General features: G+C 38.5%; 2 protein-coding genes across 4 annotated transcripts in view; one reads left to right on the top strand and one right to left on the bottom strand.

Annotated features, from left to right (window-relative positions):
- LOC107553142 (peptidyl-prolyl cis-trans isomerase FKBP1A-like) overlaps positions 1–1,639 on the top strand; it is a 3,655-nt gene extending 2,016 nt beyond the window's left edge. For 2 of the 3 annotated variants that reach the window (XM_016235263.1, XM_016235261.1), the window contains 3 exons: positions 417–529; positions 813–987; positions 1,286–1,639. In XM_016235263.1, the coding sequence (XP_016090749.1) occupies positions 417–529; positions 813–941 (242 nt within the window). In that variant the 3' untranslated portion in view covers positions 942–987; positions 1,286–1,639. The remainder of the gene's footprint in view (positions 1–416; positions 530–812; positions 988–1,285) is intronic. The other variant, XM_016235262.1, reaches the window with a different exon arrangement.
- A 1,639-nt stretch (positions 1,640–3,278) lies between these two features.
- snpha (syntaphilin a) lies at positions 3,279–6,133 on the bottom strand. The gene is made up of 3 exons (XM_016235234.1): positions 6,129–6,133; positions 5,900–6,049; positions 3,279–4,819 (listed from the first exon to the last, which is right to left on the bottom strand). Exons 1-3 carry the CDS (start codon positions 6,131–6,133, stop codon positions 3,535–3,537), a joined length of 1,440 nt encoding a protein of 479 aa, XP_016090720.1. The 3' UTR covers positions 3,279–3,534.
- Between the last annotated feature and the right edge of the window lie 9,008 nt (positions 6,134–15,141).

Genomic DNA, 15,141 nt, shown 5'->3' with positions numbered 1-15,141 from the left:
AAAAAATAGAAGTGGACCCCCCCCCCCCCCCCCCCAAAAAAAAGTTTTAGTGTTACTAATGACACGTCATTTGGATATTTTCATGTCTGGGAAAAATTTGGGATTAAACGGGTTAAAATGCGTTTTAAATACAGAGTGGTTTTCGTTACCCATTTTAATTTAATACATTTCATAATTTAAAAGTTTAGTGCAGAAGTATCGAATCGATATCGACGATACTGCCTTAAAAAATATCGGTATCGAAAACAAAATAAGGGGTATCGCCCATCCCTAATCCACGGAAGGCCGTTTTAATATTTGACGCTTACGGTGAATGAATGAAAAATGTTCATTTTTTTTGGCAATGTGAAATTGTGCGTGTGCAGGTTGACTTAGCTTCTTCATTCATATCTGTGTTAATTCTGTGTTTTTCTCAGGCTCTCTGACAGATGGGCGCAAGTTCGACTCCTCCCGGGACCGAGGAAAGCCTTTCAAATTCAAAATTGGCAAACAGGAAGTGATCCGTGGTTGGGATGAGGGCGTAGCCCAGGTAATGTTATAAAACACATTATTTTTGATATCCTCTGAAAAATGGGTTTGATTTGCAATATAAATCTGCCTGACCTGCATTGTGCGGTTATCGAAAGGCACACCGTCTGTTCATAAAATAGGTCTCGGCCTAATTTTGAAAATTTCCCTTTTCGCTTGAGCATACAAATACACAAGCTGTCTATTGTGGTTCTTATAACCAAGTGGTGTCACTTCTTTGAACCTCCATTCATTGTTTCGTACTATACTTAAATTGGTCAAATGACCTCTCCCCCTTGTGACAGATGAGTGTGGGGCAGCGTGCCAAGCTGACTTGCACTCCGGACTTTGCTTACGGGAGCAAGGGGCACCCGGGCATCATTCCTCCCAACGCAACGCTCATATTTGACGTGGAGCTGATGGGCTTGGAGTAAAGCCCCCACATTTGGACTCAGGTTATTCCCTATTCATTCTTTCAGGGTAGGTGCAAAGTTTGTCACATGTCTCTTTTGAGTTTGTTCTTGTTACTTAGTATTTAATAACTGCATGACACCTGAAAACAAATACTTTATCATTGTAGATAGTTCCTCCAGTTGCATGGATCACTTGAATAACTAACCGATAATCTTTAAAGGAGATTTATTGTTGTCTTGGTCTTAGATGTCCTGTAGAGTTTATTTAACAGGCTCTTAGATTAAACCCTCGTAATCGTATGTATGTATGGCCTTTGAGGAACACGGTTTAGTTGTTTAATAAACCTCTCTCTGTTTTCTTCCAGGTCAACCTTTTTAAGGAACATTGCTCCATGCACGTGATCCTCAAAAGGGGCTAGTGTTAATAGCGATACCACTTAGCTTAGCTCTGTTTTGCATTTGTATATTTTGTTGCCTTTTTATTTCTTTTCTCCTTGACACAATCACTGGTATCCTCTCAATTATTAGACGTTCATTAAGACAAGTTTCTTTTTTTTTTTCTCTCCCCCATTTCCTTCTCTCGTTTTATATTTGATTTCTGTGTTGTAAACGCGATCACAGCAACAGGGTTGTGGCTGAGCTGGTAACAAGTACTCTGGTGGGGAAATCTGGTTAAGTATAAAACAAAACTACTTGAAAATAAATTGTTTATAAAAAGATGAAGCTGGTCTCTGTGTTGATTGAGAAACTGAAATGGTGTGTTTGCAGGCGTGTCGTTATAATCATGTCAGATACGACGACGAATGGTGGTAATTTAGTCAGTCATTTGGGGCCCCACCCACAATTAAATCACATTGGTCTAAATCCCACTCTGCATAACTAAATATTAAACATCAATTATGTTCTGATTGCTTGTAATTGTTTTGTATCAGTGTTTTGCTTTAAGTGAGGACAGTGTAAATAAAAAAAAAAAAGTCATTAGCAAAACAGAAGCTTCGTCGTTTTAATTAAACTCTTATTTTCAAGGGGCGGCTGAAGTAAACAATCAAAATTTACAATTAGGGTTGAATGTTGATGGGCTCTGTCTAAACACACAATCATATTTTGCAATGAGACTCTTCAAATTAGGATGAGTTCTTTATGTGAATGGCTATTTGGAACAAGTTTACTGGTAATTAACTACAAGGAATTATTGTGCTAACAAGCAATCTAAGCCCTTAAAGTAATTGCTGGAACTTCATGATTATCCTGGGGGTTTTTTTCTTCTTCGTTGGTGCTACTTCAAAGAAACAGAATACTTTGCTTTACAAACTCATGAATTAGTATTTCCCAAATAGAGTTTACTCAAATCTGCATGCAACAGTTAAAGACCTATTTGTTTTGGGAAGTGATGGTCATCAAAAAATCTATTATTTATGAGTAAATCTACATTTTCACAACTATTGTTCTTCTATATAAACCTTAGTTTTTTGTAATAAATGAACGTTTTGACATTGGATTCCGCTAATTTTACATCCTCTCTAGTTCTATTCACCTGAGTTCCACCTGAGACTGAGTTTAAAAGAGCAGAAAAACCTACCACCCAAAGGACAGATTAATAAATTCATTTTAAGCCATCACCTTCCATTGCTTTATCAATGAAACCTGGCATTTTTTTAAATTATTTTCTACAATTCCATGAATAATAAACAACAAAAAAAGTTAAGCAGTTTCTTTTTGCTCATATTATTAATGCACGTATGTAAGTGATAAAACAACTAACGCTTACCTTTTAGTAGAAAAGTGCAGAATGACAACAGAATACTGATCCGTAAAACACTCCACATTAGTAAAAATACTTTCATGTTATAGGATCAGTGTTTTTTAGTTCTATGTAAGTTTATTCAGAGATCCAAACATCAAAGTTACAGGGTGCCTATTGATTCTTGTGCAGTTACCATTTAATATTATTTTTCCCTTTTAAACAAATGTAATTTTGCCTATAATTGTGAAAAGTTGTGTTTCTCGTGAAATGCGATTGGCACAATGATTTCTTAGAAGCAGGTTTGTAAAGGTTTAAAATTTGAAAGCCTAGCCTTGCTAATTTGTTTGAGCTATGGACCTGAAATTTCCTCTTCTCATGAAGAACAATTTTCACCAATGTCTATGTAACCTAGCTAAAGTCTCATGCTAAATTTTCTTGTGAACTGGCCTAACTCAGGAAATGAGAGCAGAATGAATTCAGTAAAACAGTTTACATAAGAATGATGTTTCAAGAGGTTTAATATATATAAATATATAATTTTAAAGCCTAAATTTCTGTACATTGTGACTTCTCTGCTCAGCTTGTCTCTTGTTTGCAGCTACTTTTGACTGTGTACTGCCTGCTGAGTTTCGTCCAGGAATGGGAGGAAATGAAAAACAAATGGTGGAAATGAGCAATAGCCTTGAAACTTGTGAGTGCCTGTGCAAATTAGGGCCACATTCCCTCGATCTTTGTCCCAAACAAGCATTGGTGTGACGGATTTAGGCCTCCTTGGTTCAAAAAACAAACTAACTACTGGGAAAATCAAGGACAAAGAGTCCACTCAAGATCCAGTTAAAAGTCTTTGATGGTACGGTAATGCTAAAGTTATCAGATTGGTGTTGCTCTTCCTGTTCCTGAGGGACCGCGGCCAACCCGTCTTAAAGAGTGCAGCGCAACGGCACAGCAGCCGCGCAACAGGGAGCCCATGTTGTACACTGGCATGCCTTCATTCCGCGGCCCCCGGCAAAGCCACGCCAGTGTGGGAACTACAGGAACGGCCACCGCTAAGAGGTCAATCAGGAAATAACGGCTCCAGTGGCTCCTCTGAGGGGGAGCTGATTCTGTGTCCTCCCCCATCCCATCTTCACCACTGACCCTTACTACCACTTCTTCCTGTGGTGGTTGGTCGAAAGGTGGTGACGCTCTGGGACTAGGTTGTTGAACCTGTGGCTTCATCAACACTGTCGCCATTGTTGTTGATGTAATTTCAACTGTGTTGTCTAGCGGCAAAGTTTCTGTGATGTAAGACAGCTGAGCAGGGGAAGTAGTTGCAGAGGATGGCGAAAACACCTGTGGTTCAGCTAGAGTAACGTCTGGCGCGCAAGTTGCTGAAGTGATGATGCTCAATTCCTCACCTGCGCCCTCTTTGGCGATCCAGGTTGTGGTGGGGCTGCAGGCCTGTGACCGATACCCTGGCCTGTCACTGACCGATGCACTAGGGGGTGCTGTTGGCGGTTGTGGAGGAGGCAGCGGAGGAGGAGGTGGTGCTTCCTCCTGTGGGAGGTGCAAAAACAAATGGTGGGGTGGGAGGTAGGCATGTGGAGCACAGCTGCAGTTGTTGTTAACAGCATGGCAGGATCGGCTAACAGGCAACACCGTCTCTCCGCTGCACAATCTCTCGCCGGTGGAGGATCGTGACAAAGTGGAGCATAGCGTTGCGTGAGGAACTTGCTCAGACAGTAGAGCTGCTTCTAGAAGTAGAGGAGTACGTCCGTCCCCTCTTGGTAACGTCATCGCCCCTCTGTTGGCGGGAATGTAGCGATCAGAACGTACATTTCCATTGCGATCTGTAGCACCAGGTGACGTGTCACTGCTCAGCCTGGTGAAGGTGGCGCTGCGGCTCATGGTGTGGGCCGGAGAGCAGCCACAAGACCTGGATGCCCCAAATCGTGGGCCTATCCTACCGACGCCTAGACCTTCAGATTTACAGTCCTGTTGATCTACCTCATGGGGCCCCAGATTGGACCTAACGGTTTCCACAGCCTGCTGAAGCTGCCGAATCTCCTTCCGGGCCTCTTTCAGGGCCAGCTGGGCCTCTATGCGATGACATTCCTCCTCGATCCAATCGTCCTGCATCCGAGTCAGCTGCATCCGTAACTCCTCGATCTCAGCACTAGATTTATTTCTATGCCCTTGTTTTTTTTACCATGGCAGAGACTCTGTGTTCGAAATAGCATACTGTGTAGTAGGTACTACATTTGATTTGAACTTCACGTCTGTTAAAAAGTATTCCATAAGGTATGAATGTTTGTAGTAAGATAATGTTTTATTAATATTATAAATTCAGACTAGCGCTGTCAATCAATTTAAAAACATTAACAAATTAATCGTAATTTTTTAAATTAATTTCACATTCAAACTTCAAATTAATGTAGAAACATCATAAAGACAGTATTTTAATTATTTTAATGGCATCTTTTTTATGACTGAATGCGAGTATCACTGATACCAAAACTAGGAATCCCCCCCGCCCCTAATATTTAACCATTGACTATAACCGTTCAACATTACAGTATAATTGAGAGCTATCAATTTGAACATTTAAGTGAACTTGAATCAATCTTCTCATAAACCCATTATAATAAATGTCATATTTACCTGTGCCCTTCAGCAAGTAGAAAATATACAGAAATTGAATAAAGTTATCAAACACTAAATTCTAAATTAAATATAGATGAATCCTTAAAGCTACAAAAGTTATTGATTTTTATATATATATTTTTATTAACAGACATCACAGCTGCTGGTTATTAGCTTATTTGGCTGCTATTTAAGAGCAGCCGCTGCTGAATGTGACACGGGTCTGACACACATCGTATTTTCTCACAACCCTTTACCTTTTCTGACCCACTTGAGGTCTTAATCTCTAGTAATGAGCTGACGAGTTGAATCGGGTGTGTTAGATGAAGTTCTTAAATGAGACTCGTATATAACAAATACATGCATGCACAGTTTTAAGGCAGCTTTATTCGCCTTTTTGTTAACTTCATGACGACATAACTACAACATTGCATGCTCGTAGTTTCCTTTGCGCTTTATGAAATGATCGTTTCACATACCACATAGTAGGGAAGTAGGTATATTCAGATGCAGGATAGGTTCTGCTATATATGTCCGGATGAATAATACTCAGGATGACCCGAAGCTATAAAACTCCACTGACAGGATATTGAGAGATAGAAGCATTACTGACCGGTCCTGAAGCCTCTCCACATTTTCTTTCAGCCGAGCTTGTAAGTGGCGAATACACACTTCCTTCTGCTGCAGTGGGGTAAGATACTGCTCAGGAGCAGGCGGACGGATACCGTGATTCTCACTACAGGTTGCATACTTTGCCTGCCGTCTAGTCAGAGAGCAAGGAATACATAATATTTATATATGAATATAATAATGTATAATTGCGATTTATCTCATATAATTACAACATGTTTAGCATGTAAATAACAGGCCCAAGTGCAAATATTAGGAATGGCAACTGGTGCCAGTGTTGGGGAAAGTTACTTTTAAAAGTAATGTATTACAATATTGCGTTACTCCATAAAAAAAGTAACTAATTACGTTACTTAGTTACTTTTTATGGAAAGTAATGCGTTATGTTACTTTTGCGTTACTTTTCAAATGTGGACAGGGCTTGCTTGTTTGTTTTTAAAATAAAAAAAAAAAAGTTATATTTTTGGCAAATATAAAAGCCTTTGCACACCAAAAGTGAAATGAATAAGCCTCAGGCTGAAGGGAAAGTACATTTACGTCCGTACAGTAGAACGCTATTTTAAAATGTAATTTATTTCTGTGATGCAAAGCTGAATTTTAAAGTGTCCCTATTATGGATTTTTGAAAAGTACCTTTCATGCAGTGTGTAACATATGTGAATGAAACCATCCTGCAAAGATTTAAATCTGAAAGTGCACCGTGTATAAACATATTGGGCCTCACTTATCAATCTAACGTAGAAACGAGAGCAGATCCGTGCGCACAAACCAACTTACGACAGAGTTCACGTGTGATTCATGAAACATTCGTATGCCGCCAATCTCATCATATGATCAGAATGAATGATCGCATGTTGATAAATGTGGTGACAGAAAACAATCGTCATTTGAATATCACGCCTCTAAAAACAGATTTTTTTTTTTAAAGGGGTCCTTCACTTTTTTTATTTTAGTCAGTGTGTAGTGTGTATGTTTGGGTATAAAAAAGATCTTCAAACTTACAAATCTCAAAGTCCACTCCAAAGGGAGATATTTCGTTTAAAAAAAATCTCTTTTCAAGAACTACAACGAACGGCTCGTTTGGACTACAGCGTTGGTTTCCAGGTTTTGTGATATCACAAAGTGGCCCACTAGAATATCATTAAAATAATTCCCGCCTACGGAAATTGTAATGGTTGGGGAGGGGCGAGGTTGTGGTTAGAACGCTTGGTTGAGTGCATCAGACAAGACGACGATGATGAAGAAGTGCTGCTGTAGCCTCAAGTTTTCGCAAGTTATTACACATGCACCTGAATATTTATGTATGTAAATATGTATGTTACAATTATGAAAACGTTTTTATAATTAATTGCTTACAGTACAATACTGGACAATGATGTAATCTGCAGAATTTACACTTCAACTATAAGGCTATAGTGTTTCCCATACATTGAGTGCGGGTGTTTTTATATCACTGTATTTCTGAAGGAAACCGACTGTCTTCAGAAAATTGGATGTCATTTTCATTTAATCTTGCATGTAATGTCTGATAAAGCAGTGTTTTTCTGAGTGGAGCGCTGCTTTGTGTACAGCCCTTACCGGGGAAACCTCGATCTCTGCCACTCCAACAGCGCCTGCTGCCGGCAGAGAATGAGTTTGCATATATATGCTGCCGGGGAAACACTGGACTATGGTATAAATAAATTCAACTGATAACAGTTTCACTGCAATTCATGTTATAATGTTAGAATTAAATAAACAATAAAAATAATACATATGCACTTATCTGTACATAGTAAATGCAGTTATTTTTAAGCGGTTGTTGACATCCTATCTAAAACGTGATTTAGCCAAAAAACAACAACAGCAACAACAACAATAACGTTACCACTCTAATGTGTCTTGCAATATCCGTGCAAAGGTTCTGCGCGATCCTCTTGTTCAATATTCTCTGGGTCTGAATCCAGCTCAAATTGATATGGCGATATTGATGCCATCCTTAACTATACGGAACAGACGGAACTTGGTGCTTTGGCAGTACTGAAACACTGTCTAAGCTGTTCGCCAATCACAACGCACTGGGACAGCTAACCAATCACAGCACATTTCGTTTTTCAGAAGGCGGGCCTTCATCAAACCCAGAACTAATCGAGCCGTTTGTGCCAGGCTGGGGAGAAAGGTATTGTAATAATGTAAATTATGTAAAAAATAATGAGTTTTTCGAACCACCAAGCATGAGAGCATGTTCTAGTACACCCCCAAAACAAATTCAAGACATTGTAAAAGAGCATAATAGGACCCCTTTAAGCCCCTAACCCTAAACAGAAAACCTAACAGGTTTAGAAGCCTCGCCCCTAGAGTTTACGACACAGAGAAACGAAACCCGGCCAAAAAGAGGAAGTGGTCTCATGAAAGAGAAATTGATCTTACTCCAAAAACACCCATTAACCTTGTAATTGCAAACAATTAGGCTACATTAACTACATTAAGTCATTTATATGTATATTAAAATACTGGTAAATATAAACAGCCAATTTAGTTCCCCTCACTCTACAACAAATATTTAAAATTCAACAGTATTCAGAACAAGAATGAAAAATAAGTAGTTATAAAATTACAGTACATTTTAAATTATAAAATAAAACACAAATTAGGCTATAGTAGCATTCATTATAAACAGCATACATATGTCAAGCAAAACTGAAAAGGCATTGGGCTCACGAGCCTGTCTCATACCACAAGAATCCAAATGTTTCCATTTTTGCCATATTTGTAACATTTGTTTGCATAACTATTATTCATTATGTAACCTAAACATGGCTTTATTCTTCACTCATGGTCTAATATCCGTGTAAAATCCTTCACATGCGCAAAAATGTTTGTTTGGGCGCTGCACCTTACAGCGCACCTTTTAAAATAAACAGTGCAACTTTTATGTTTGGTTGACTGCATTTTAGTTTGATGATGAATGGCTGAAATGTCAGGCAACGCTAGAACTAATGTTGTTTGAGTGTGTATGCGGCGCCTGTACGACCAGATGGATTAAATCAAATAAAGATATAAAGAAAAGAAATACAATGCATTAAGAGTGTCACAAAAACGAGAGTAGCCTATACTTGTTGCACAGTGTTTTTTTTCTCCTTTTGTTAATCTGTTAATTATATTATAACCTATTATATATTTTGTGTGATCCTATTTATTTTATTCCTTTTCTAGATTAATTTGTGTTTTTCTCCTTTCACAGAAGTGCTGCAGGTGCATCATGCGACGATTGAATCCTCGCGGTCTTGTTTACGCTGATATTCACACATATAAAGCTAAAGCCCTGTATTAAAAAAAAGAGAAAAAAAAGACATTCTAATCTTACTGGTTAACGATCGACTAATGAGCTTCGTTTGACGGTCAGGAAAATAAAAATGAACAAAATGCTGTCATGCTACAATTCTCCACCGTATTTACTATGCTGTGCGCAAGGTCAGGTAACTCAAAAACTTGCGTACACAAGCTGAGACCAGACGTGAGATTTGATCGTAGCCACCGCTCACGTCCATATTGATAAATTCCAAGTTTTGCGTTGAAACGACCGTACACTCAATTTTCTGTCGTACGTCCGTTTCGTAATTGAGGCCCAATAGGGCCTTTCGCACCGCTTTAGGCAAGGCAAGGCAAGGCAAGTTTATTTGTATTTGCACATTTGCACATTTCATACACAATGGTAATTCAAAGTGCTTTACATAAAATAAAATAAAAACAATAATCACAACAATAAAACAAGGAATTAAAAAACTTTGAAAATTATTATTTTTTAAAAATTTGATTTAAGAGGTTTAAAATGAATTTAAGAAAACGATTATACATATAATATAGTGCAATCAGTTCGGACATCGCACAGTGCTCATTCAATAAATGCACAGCTAAACAGATGAGTTTTGAGTCTGCATTTAAATGAGTACTAAAGTACTGGGACGATTTTGCACGAACTATTTCCCAGTACCATTTAAAGGGTTGCATTCGCACCGACAGTGTGTACTAGGAAGTGACGTAAGCCGGTCGACAGCGTCGTCATTTGTGCGCGGCGTTCAACAACAGAAACAAAGAAGAACAACATTAACAACAGGAGGATGGAGGACGCTGTGATTGGAGCTGTTTTTGTTGTGTCTTGCGGGTTTCACAATATTGGACATGGAAAGTCGACGTATACGTAAAGCGATTGAAAGAACGGGAAGTAGGACTAAGAATCTCCAACGACAACTGGCAGTGCTACATTTGCTACAAGTGCCTGCACTTCAGCGTCCGTCCATCTATCGCTGTTCTCCATACTTGCGAAATAAGTTGACACAATGTTTAAAGTATGTTTACACAGCGTTTTAAATCATGGCGGGTGAGGGCGTTTTCATACGTGTTTGGCCAATCAATGTCTACTTACGTCACGATTAGTACCAGTTGTGCTGGTTAGACCCTGCTCCAGAGTGGGAGCTAATTTGTTTCTCGAAAAAGGCAGTCCGGTACTAAAATCGCACCCAGTTCCGGCAGTGCGAAAACGCCAAAAAATGCGTAGTTCCACAATTAGTTCTGGTACTATGAAAAGGTTCCCGCGGTGCGTAAGGCCCTATTGTCTCTCAAAAGAAAGAGTCGACTCTGAATCATTGAAACGAGTCGTTTTTAAACCGAATCCTAAGCCGGTTCATGTTGACGTGAACATGAAACATTAGCATATTGCCCGCCCACTTGTTGGTCTTTTTGCGTTGGTCTGAATGAAAATGCAAATTCATTATTTGCCACTAGGTGTCGCTTTTGGAGGGGTAAAAATAGCGGTTTCCCCGGGAACACTGTAAACAAAGTAGCACTGCGCTCACAAACGCTGCTTTATCAGGCATCACAGGCATGATGAAATGGAAATGAGACCAATTACCGCAGATTAGCGTCACGCAAAGGAGGGGTTTGGAAAAATGAATCGTTGAGCGAATCGTTTGGGAGTCGTTGACGTTGAGCAAGTAAGGTAAAAATAAATGCATATTATAAGACAATGAAAGTGTTCCTTGACCTTGCATGCATGTCAACCTGTTGTTGGGACTCCCAAAACCAAAATATGAACCTTTCATTTCCCATAATAGGGGCACTTTAAGCATCATTACTCGTCTTCAGTGCCACATGGTCCTTTAGAAATCATATGCTAATTTACTGCTCAAGAAACCTTTATCATTATACAGTATTTGTTGAATACAGTTCATATGTTTTGCAGAAACTGTTGTTTTTCTCAAGATTCTTGGATGAAGACAATATGCATTGTTTAGGTATTTTTCATTGCCCCAAAAGAAGAATGAATTTTTCAAACAATGTAAGTAAACGGGACAGGGGCAGCAAAGCATATAAAAGACAATCAATAAATAAAGGAATAAATAAATAAAAGTATCTTAAAAGTGGTCCATATGATTTGTGTGCTACATTCCAAGTCATGTGACATTCTGAAGACATATGATAGCTTTGTGTGAAGAACAGACTAAAACCGAGCAAAGCCATGACTTCAGAAGAGAGTTGGAGCATAGTGCATAGATCACTTTTATGCTGCTTTTCATTACTTTTGAAACTTGACCACATTAGTCCCCATTCACTCTCATTGTATGGAAAAGAGCAGCGTAAAGATTCCGGTAAAATCCTTTTGTGTTCTCTGGAAAAAAGTGACGAGGGTTTATAATAACACACGGGTGAGCGAGTATAATTTGCTGGTTGGCCATTTGATAGCCACAAACACAAGCGTGTTTATTTGGAAACTCTGTAACCTTGCATCCCATTAAAATACCAAATCAAAAAAGACACATGCCAGACAATATTAGAATATCAGATGCTGAACAGAATCCAACAGAGAGCATTTCATTCTGGATGCCACATGACACACAAGAAAATAAAGGCTTATGTAAACCAAGCATTCAGAGCAATACACAAAATGAACTAGACAAAGACACACACACACACACATACAGTACAGCTGATGGATTCTTTCACACTTTGAACTGAGCTATTCACACACTCACAGAAACATTGATTGTCTCTCCGGGGCATGAAGAGTGTGTGGGTGTGACTGACGTAACACTGGCTGCCATGACAAAGCTAGTGTGAACTGTTGATTCATGCGCTGCTACATTATAAATTGCAAATTGTCCACAACAATACAGGGAACACCCAGCAACATAAGGCATACCCACTATAAATAATACAAATAATCAACATAAATAATAATTATTATACTCACACCCCTAACAGCAACAGTGAGGGGGGGGACAGGAGAAGAAGAAAAACAACAACACAAGGAGCAGGAATCAATAGAAGTACAAAAATACATCAAATAAAAATACATTAAAATAATGAATATTTTGAGATAGAGAGGCGCAGAGTTTCAGACTCTCTGTTTAGTTTCAAAATAGTAATTGTTGGCATCAGTGCCGCAGACGTCAAGGGGTTTTTGTACTGTTTACAAATTATGAGCACAGGTTACTGAATTGTCTTGTTAGTGCTCTGAGCTTTTAAACCGTTGGGTCACCTCAGTGGCGACTGCTTTAAGACAGCTTCCTCTAAAATGCCATCAGACTTTTCATGATTATATTTGACCCATTGCCGTTGATTAATGGGAGTCTGTGGCAATTGCTTGAACCACTGATTTTACTGGAGCAAAGTAGGCTATCAATGTTCATTGAACAAGAGGCCACTGAACACTTTGAGATGTCAGAATACACAAAAGAAAACAATGTATGCAATATGTGTTTAAAAAAATCTTAAAATGCACACAGTTTTCTGTAAGGGGATGGTTTAGGTAGGGTGACCATACGCGCCATTTTCCCAGGACGCGTCCTGGCCAGGATTTCTATATTGCCTAATATATCTATGTTTTGGCTTTGTTTGCGTGTGCAGACCGATCGGTGTGTATGGCATCAAAATAACGCGCAAACAAAGCCAAAACCTAGATATTTTAGGCAATATAGAAATCCTGGCCAGGACGCATCCTGGGAAAATGGCACGTATGGTCACCCTAGTTTAGGTGTAGGGTTGATAGAAAATACAGTTTGTACAGTATAAAAACCATTACGCCTATGAAGAGTCCCTTTAAACCACCAATACACGTGTGTGTGTGTGTGTGTGTATTTCAAGTTTTCTCAACTTCACTTAGTAAAGATCACATATTTCTAAATTACCAATTTTGAGAATTACAGTGGCATGCCGAAGTTTGGGAACCCCTTGCAGAATCTGTGAAAATGTGAATCATTTTAACAAAATAAGAGAGATCATACAAAATGCATGTTATTTTTTATTTAGTATTGTCCTGAGTATATTTTACATAAAAGATGTTTACTTATAGTCCACAAGACAAAAAATAAAATAAAATTAAAATAACCCCCAACAAATGTTTGGGAACCCTTGGTTCTTAATACTGTGTGTGGTTACCTGGATGATCTACGAATGTTTTTTTTGTTTTGTGATGGTTGTTCATGAGTCCCTTGTTTGTTCTGAACAGTTAAACTGAGTACTGTTCAGAAAAATCCTCCATGTCCTGCAGATTCTTCCGTTTTCCAGCATCTTTTGCATATTTGAACCCTTTCCAGCAGTGACTGTATGATTTTGAGATTCATCTTTTCACACTGAGGACAATTGAGGGACTCATACACAACTATTAAAAAAGGTTCAAACATTCACTGATGCTCCAGAAGGAAACACCATGCATTAAGAGCCCTTGAACACTTTTGAACTGGATGAAGATGTCCAAATTGTTCTTATTTTGTTGAAATATCTTCTTTTTTTTTCATTTAGTACTGCCCTTCGGAAGCAACAGAAGGTACTTGCATGTTTCCCGGAAGACAAATTAAGTACAATTTACCTTGATATTCAAATTCAAAAAGTTTTTTATTATAGGCATGCTTTTAAGCAACTAGTTAATGAGAATTGGTCCCTAAACTAAAGTGTTACATGGTGGACGTGTTATGTTTTACACTATTAAATAAGTTGGTAACCAACTTATTTCATAGCATAAAACATAACGTGTCCTCCCTGTTGCGTCAGTTTATACTGGACATGAAAATATTAAACAAATCAACCCATATAGTATGATACAGGAGAACGGAGTTAAGACTCAAGGAGAGAAAGACACAATTTTATTCAAAGGCCAAAGTGAGACGGAGAAAAAAAATGCAATTTGGTGCATTTGCTTATATTTATATAGCTAAAAAAGTAAGATTAAATTCTGATAGCTTGTAATGTAAATCATTATTCATAACAGTGTTACAGACTATTAAAATACACATACAGTCAGGTCTGGAAGTATTCGGACACTGACTGAGTTTGTGCTTTTGCCTTTATACACCACTACAATGGATTTGAAATAAAACAATCAAGATGTGATTGAAGTAGCTTTATTTTAAGAGGTTACACAACAATATGACATTTACAATTTAGGAGTTACAGCCATCTTAAGCAAAGTACCAACATTTTCAGAGGCTCAATAGTATTTGGACAAAGTGACATAATTATAAATATAAGCACAATTTTAATACTTGGATGAAAATCCTTTGCAGTCAATGACTGCCTGTAGTCTGGAGCCCATGTACATCACCAAATTCTGAGTTTCCTCCCTGGAGATGCTTTGCCAGGTCTACACTGCAGCCACCTTGAGTTGCTGCTTGTTTGTGGGTCTTTCTGCCTTCAGTCGTGTCTTCAGTAACTGAAAAGCATGCTTTATTGGATTGAGATCAGGTGACTGTCTTGGCCACTGAAGAATATTCCATTTCTTTGCCTTCAAAAAGTCTTGAGTTGCTTTCGCAGTATGTTTAGGGTCATTATCCATCTGCACTGTGAATCTGCGTTCTATTAGTTTTGTAGCATTTGGTTGAATGCGAGCAGAGAGCATAGCCTTAAAGACCTCAGAATTCATCCTGCTACTTCTGTCAGCAGTTACAGCATTAGACATTTAGTCATTTAGCAGACGCTTTTATCCAAAGCGACTTACAATTGGGGAATACATAAAGCGATTCTTCTTAAAGAGGCAAACAGACACAGGAAGTACTTGAAATACCAAGTTTTAGGCATTGTTCAAATAAGTACAAGCTAGAAAGGGAAGGAATAAATAAAGAGAAAGAACAAGTTTTTTTTTTTTTTTTTTTTTAAGATGAAGTCAAGTAGTGTTTAAAGAGATGAGTTTTCAGATTGTCAGAGATTCAGCATTCCGGATAGGGGTGGGAAGATCATTCCACCAGCCAGGAAC

This window comes from Sinocyclocheilus grahami, unplaced genomic scaffold, assembly GCF_001515645.1.
Source record: "Sinocyclocheilus grahami isolate Dianchi unplaced genomic scaffold, SAMN03320097.WGS_v1.1 scaffold465.1, whole genome shotgun sequence".
Taxonomy (NCBI): Eukaryota; Metazoa; Chordata; class Actinopteri; order Cypriniformes; family Cyprinidae; genus Sinocyclocheilus; species Sinocyclocheilus grahami.
Note: the sequence above shows the minus strand (reverse complement) of the source record. Positions and strands in the feature narration are given on the sequence as shown.

Bases quoted from the DNA above. Each gene is read 5' to 3' on its own strand.
- snpha (XM_016235234.1), bottom strand. The intron at 4,820-5,899 runs GTCAGTAATGCT...AAATAAATCTAG, and splicing joins GTGGAGAGGCTTCAGGACCG to TGCTGAGATCGAGGAGTTAC.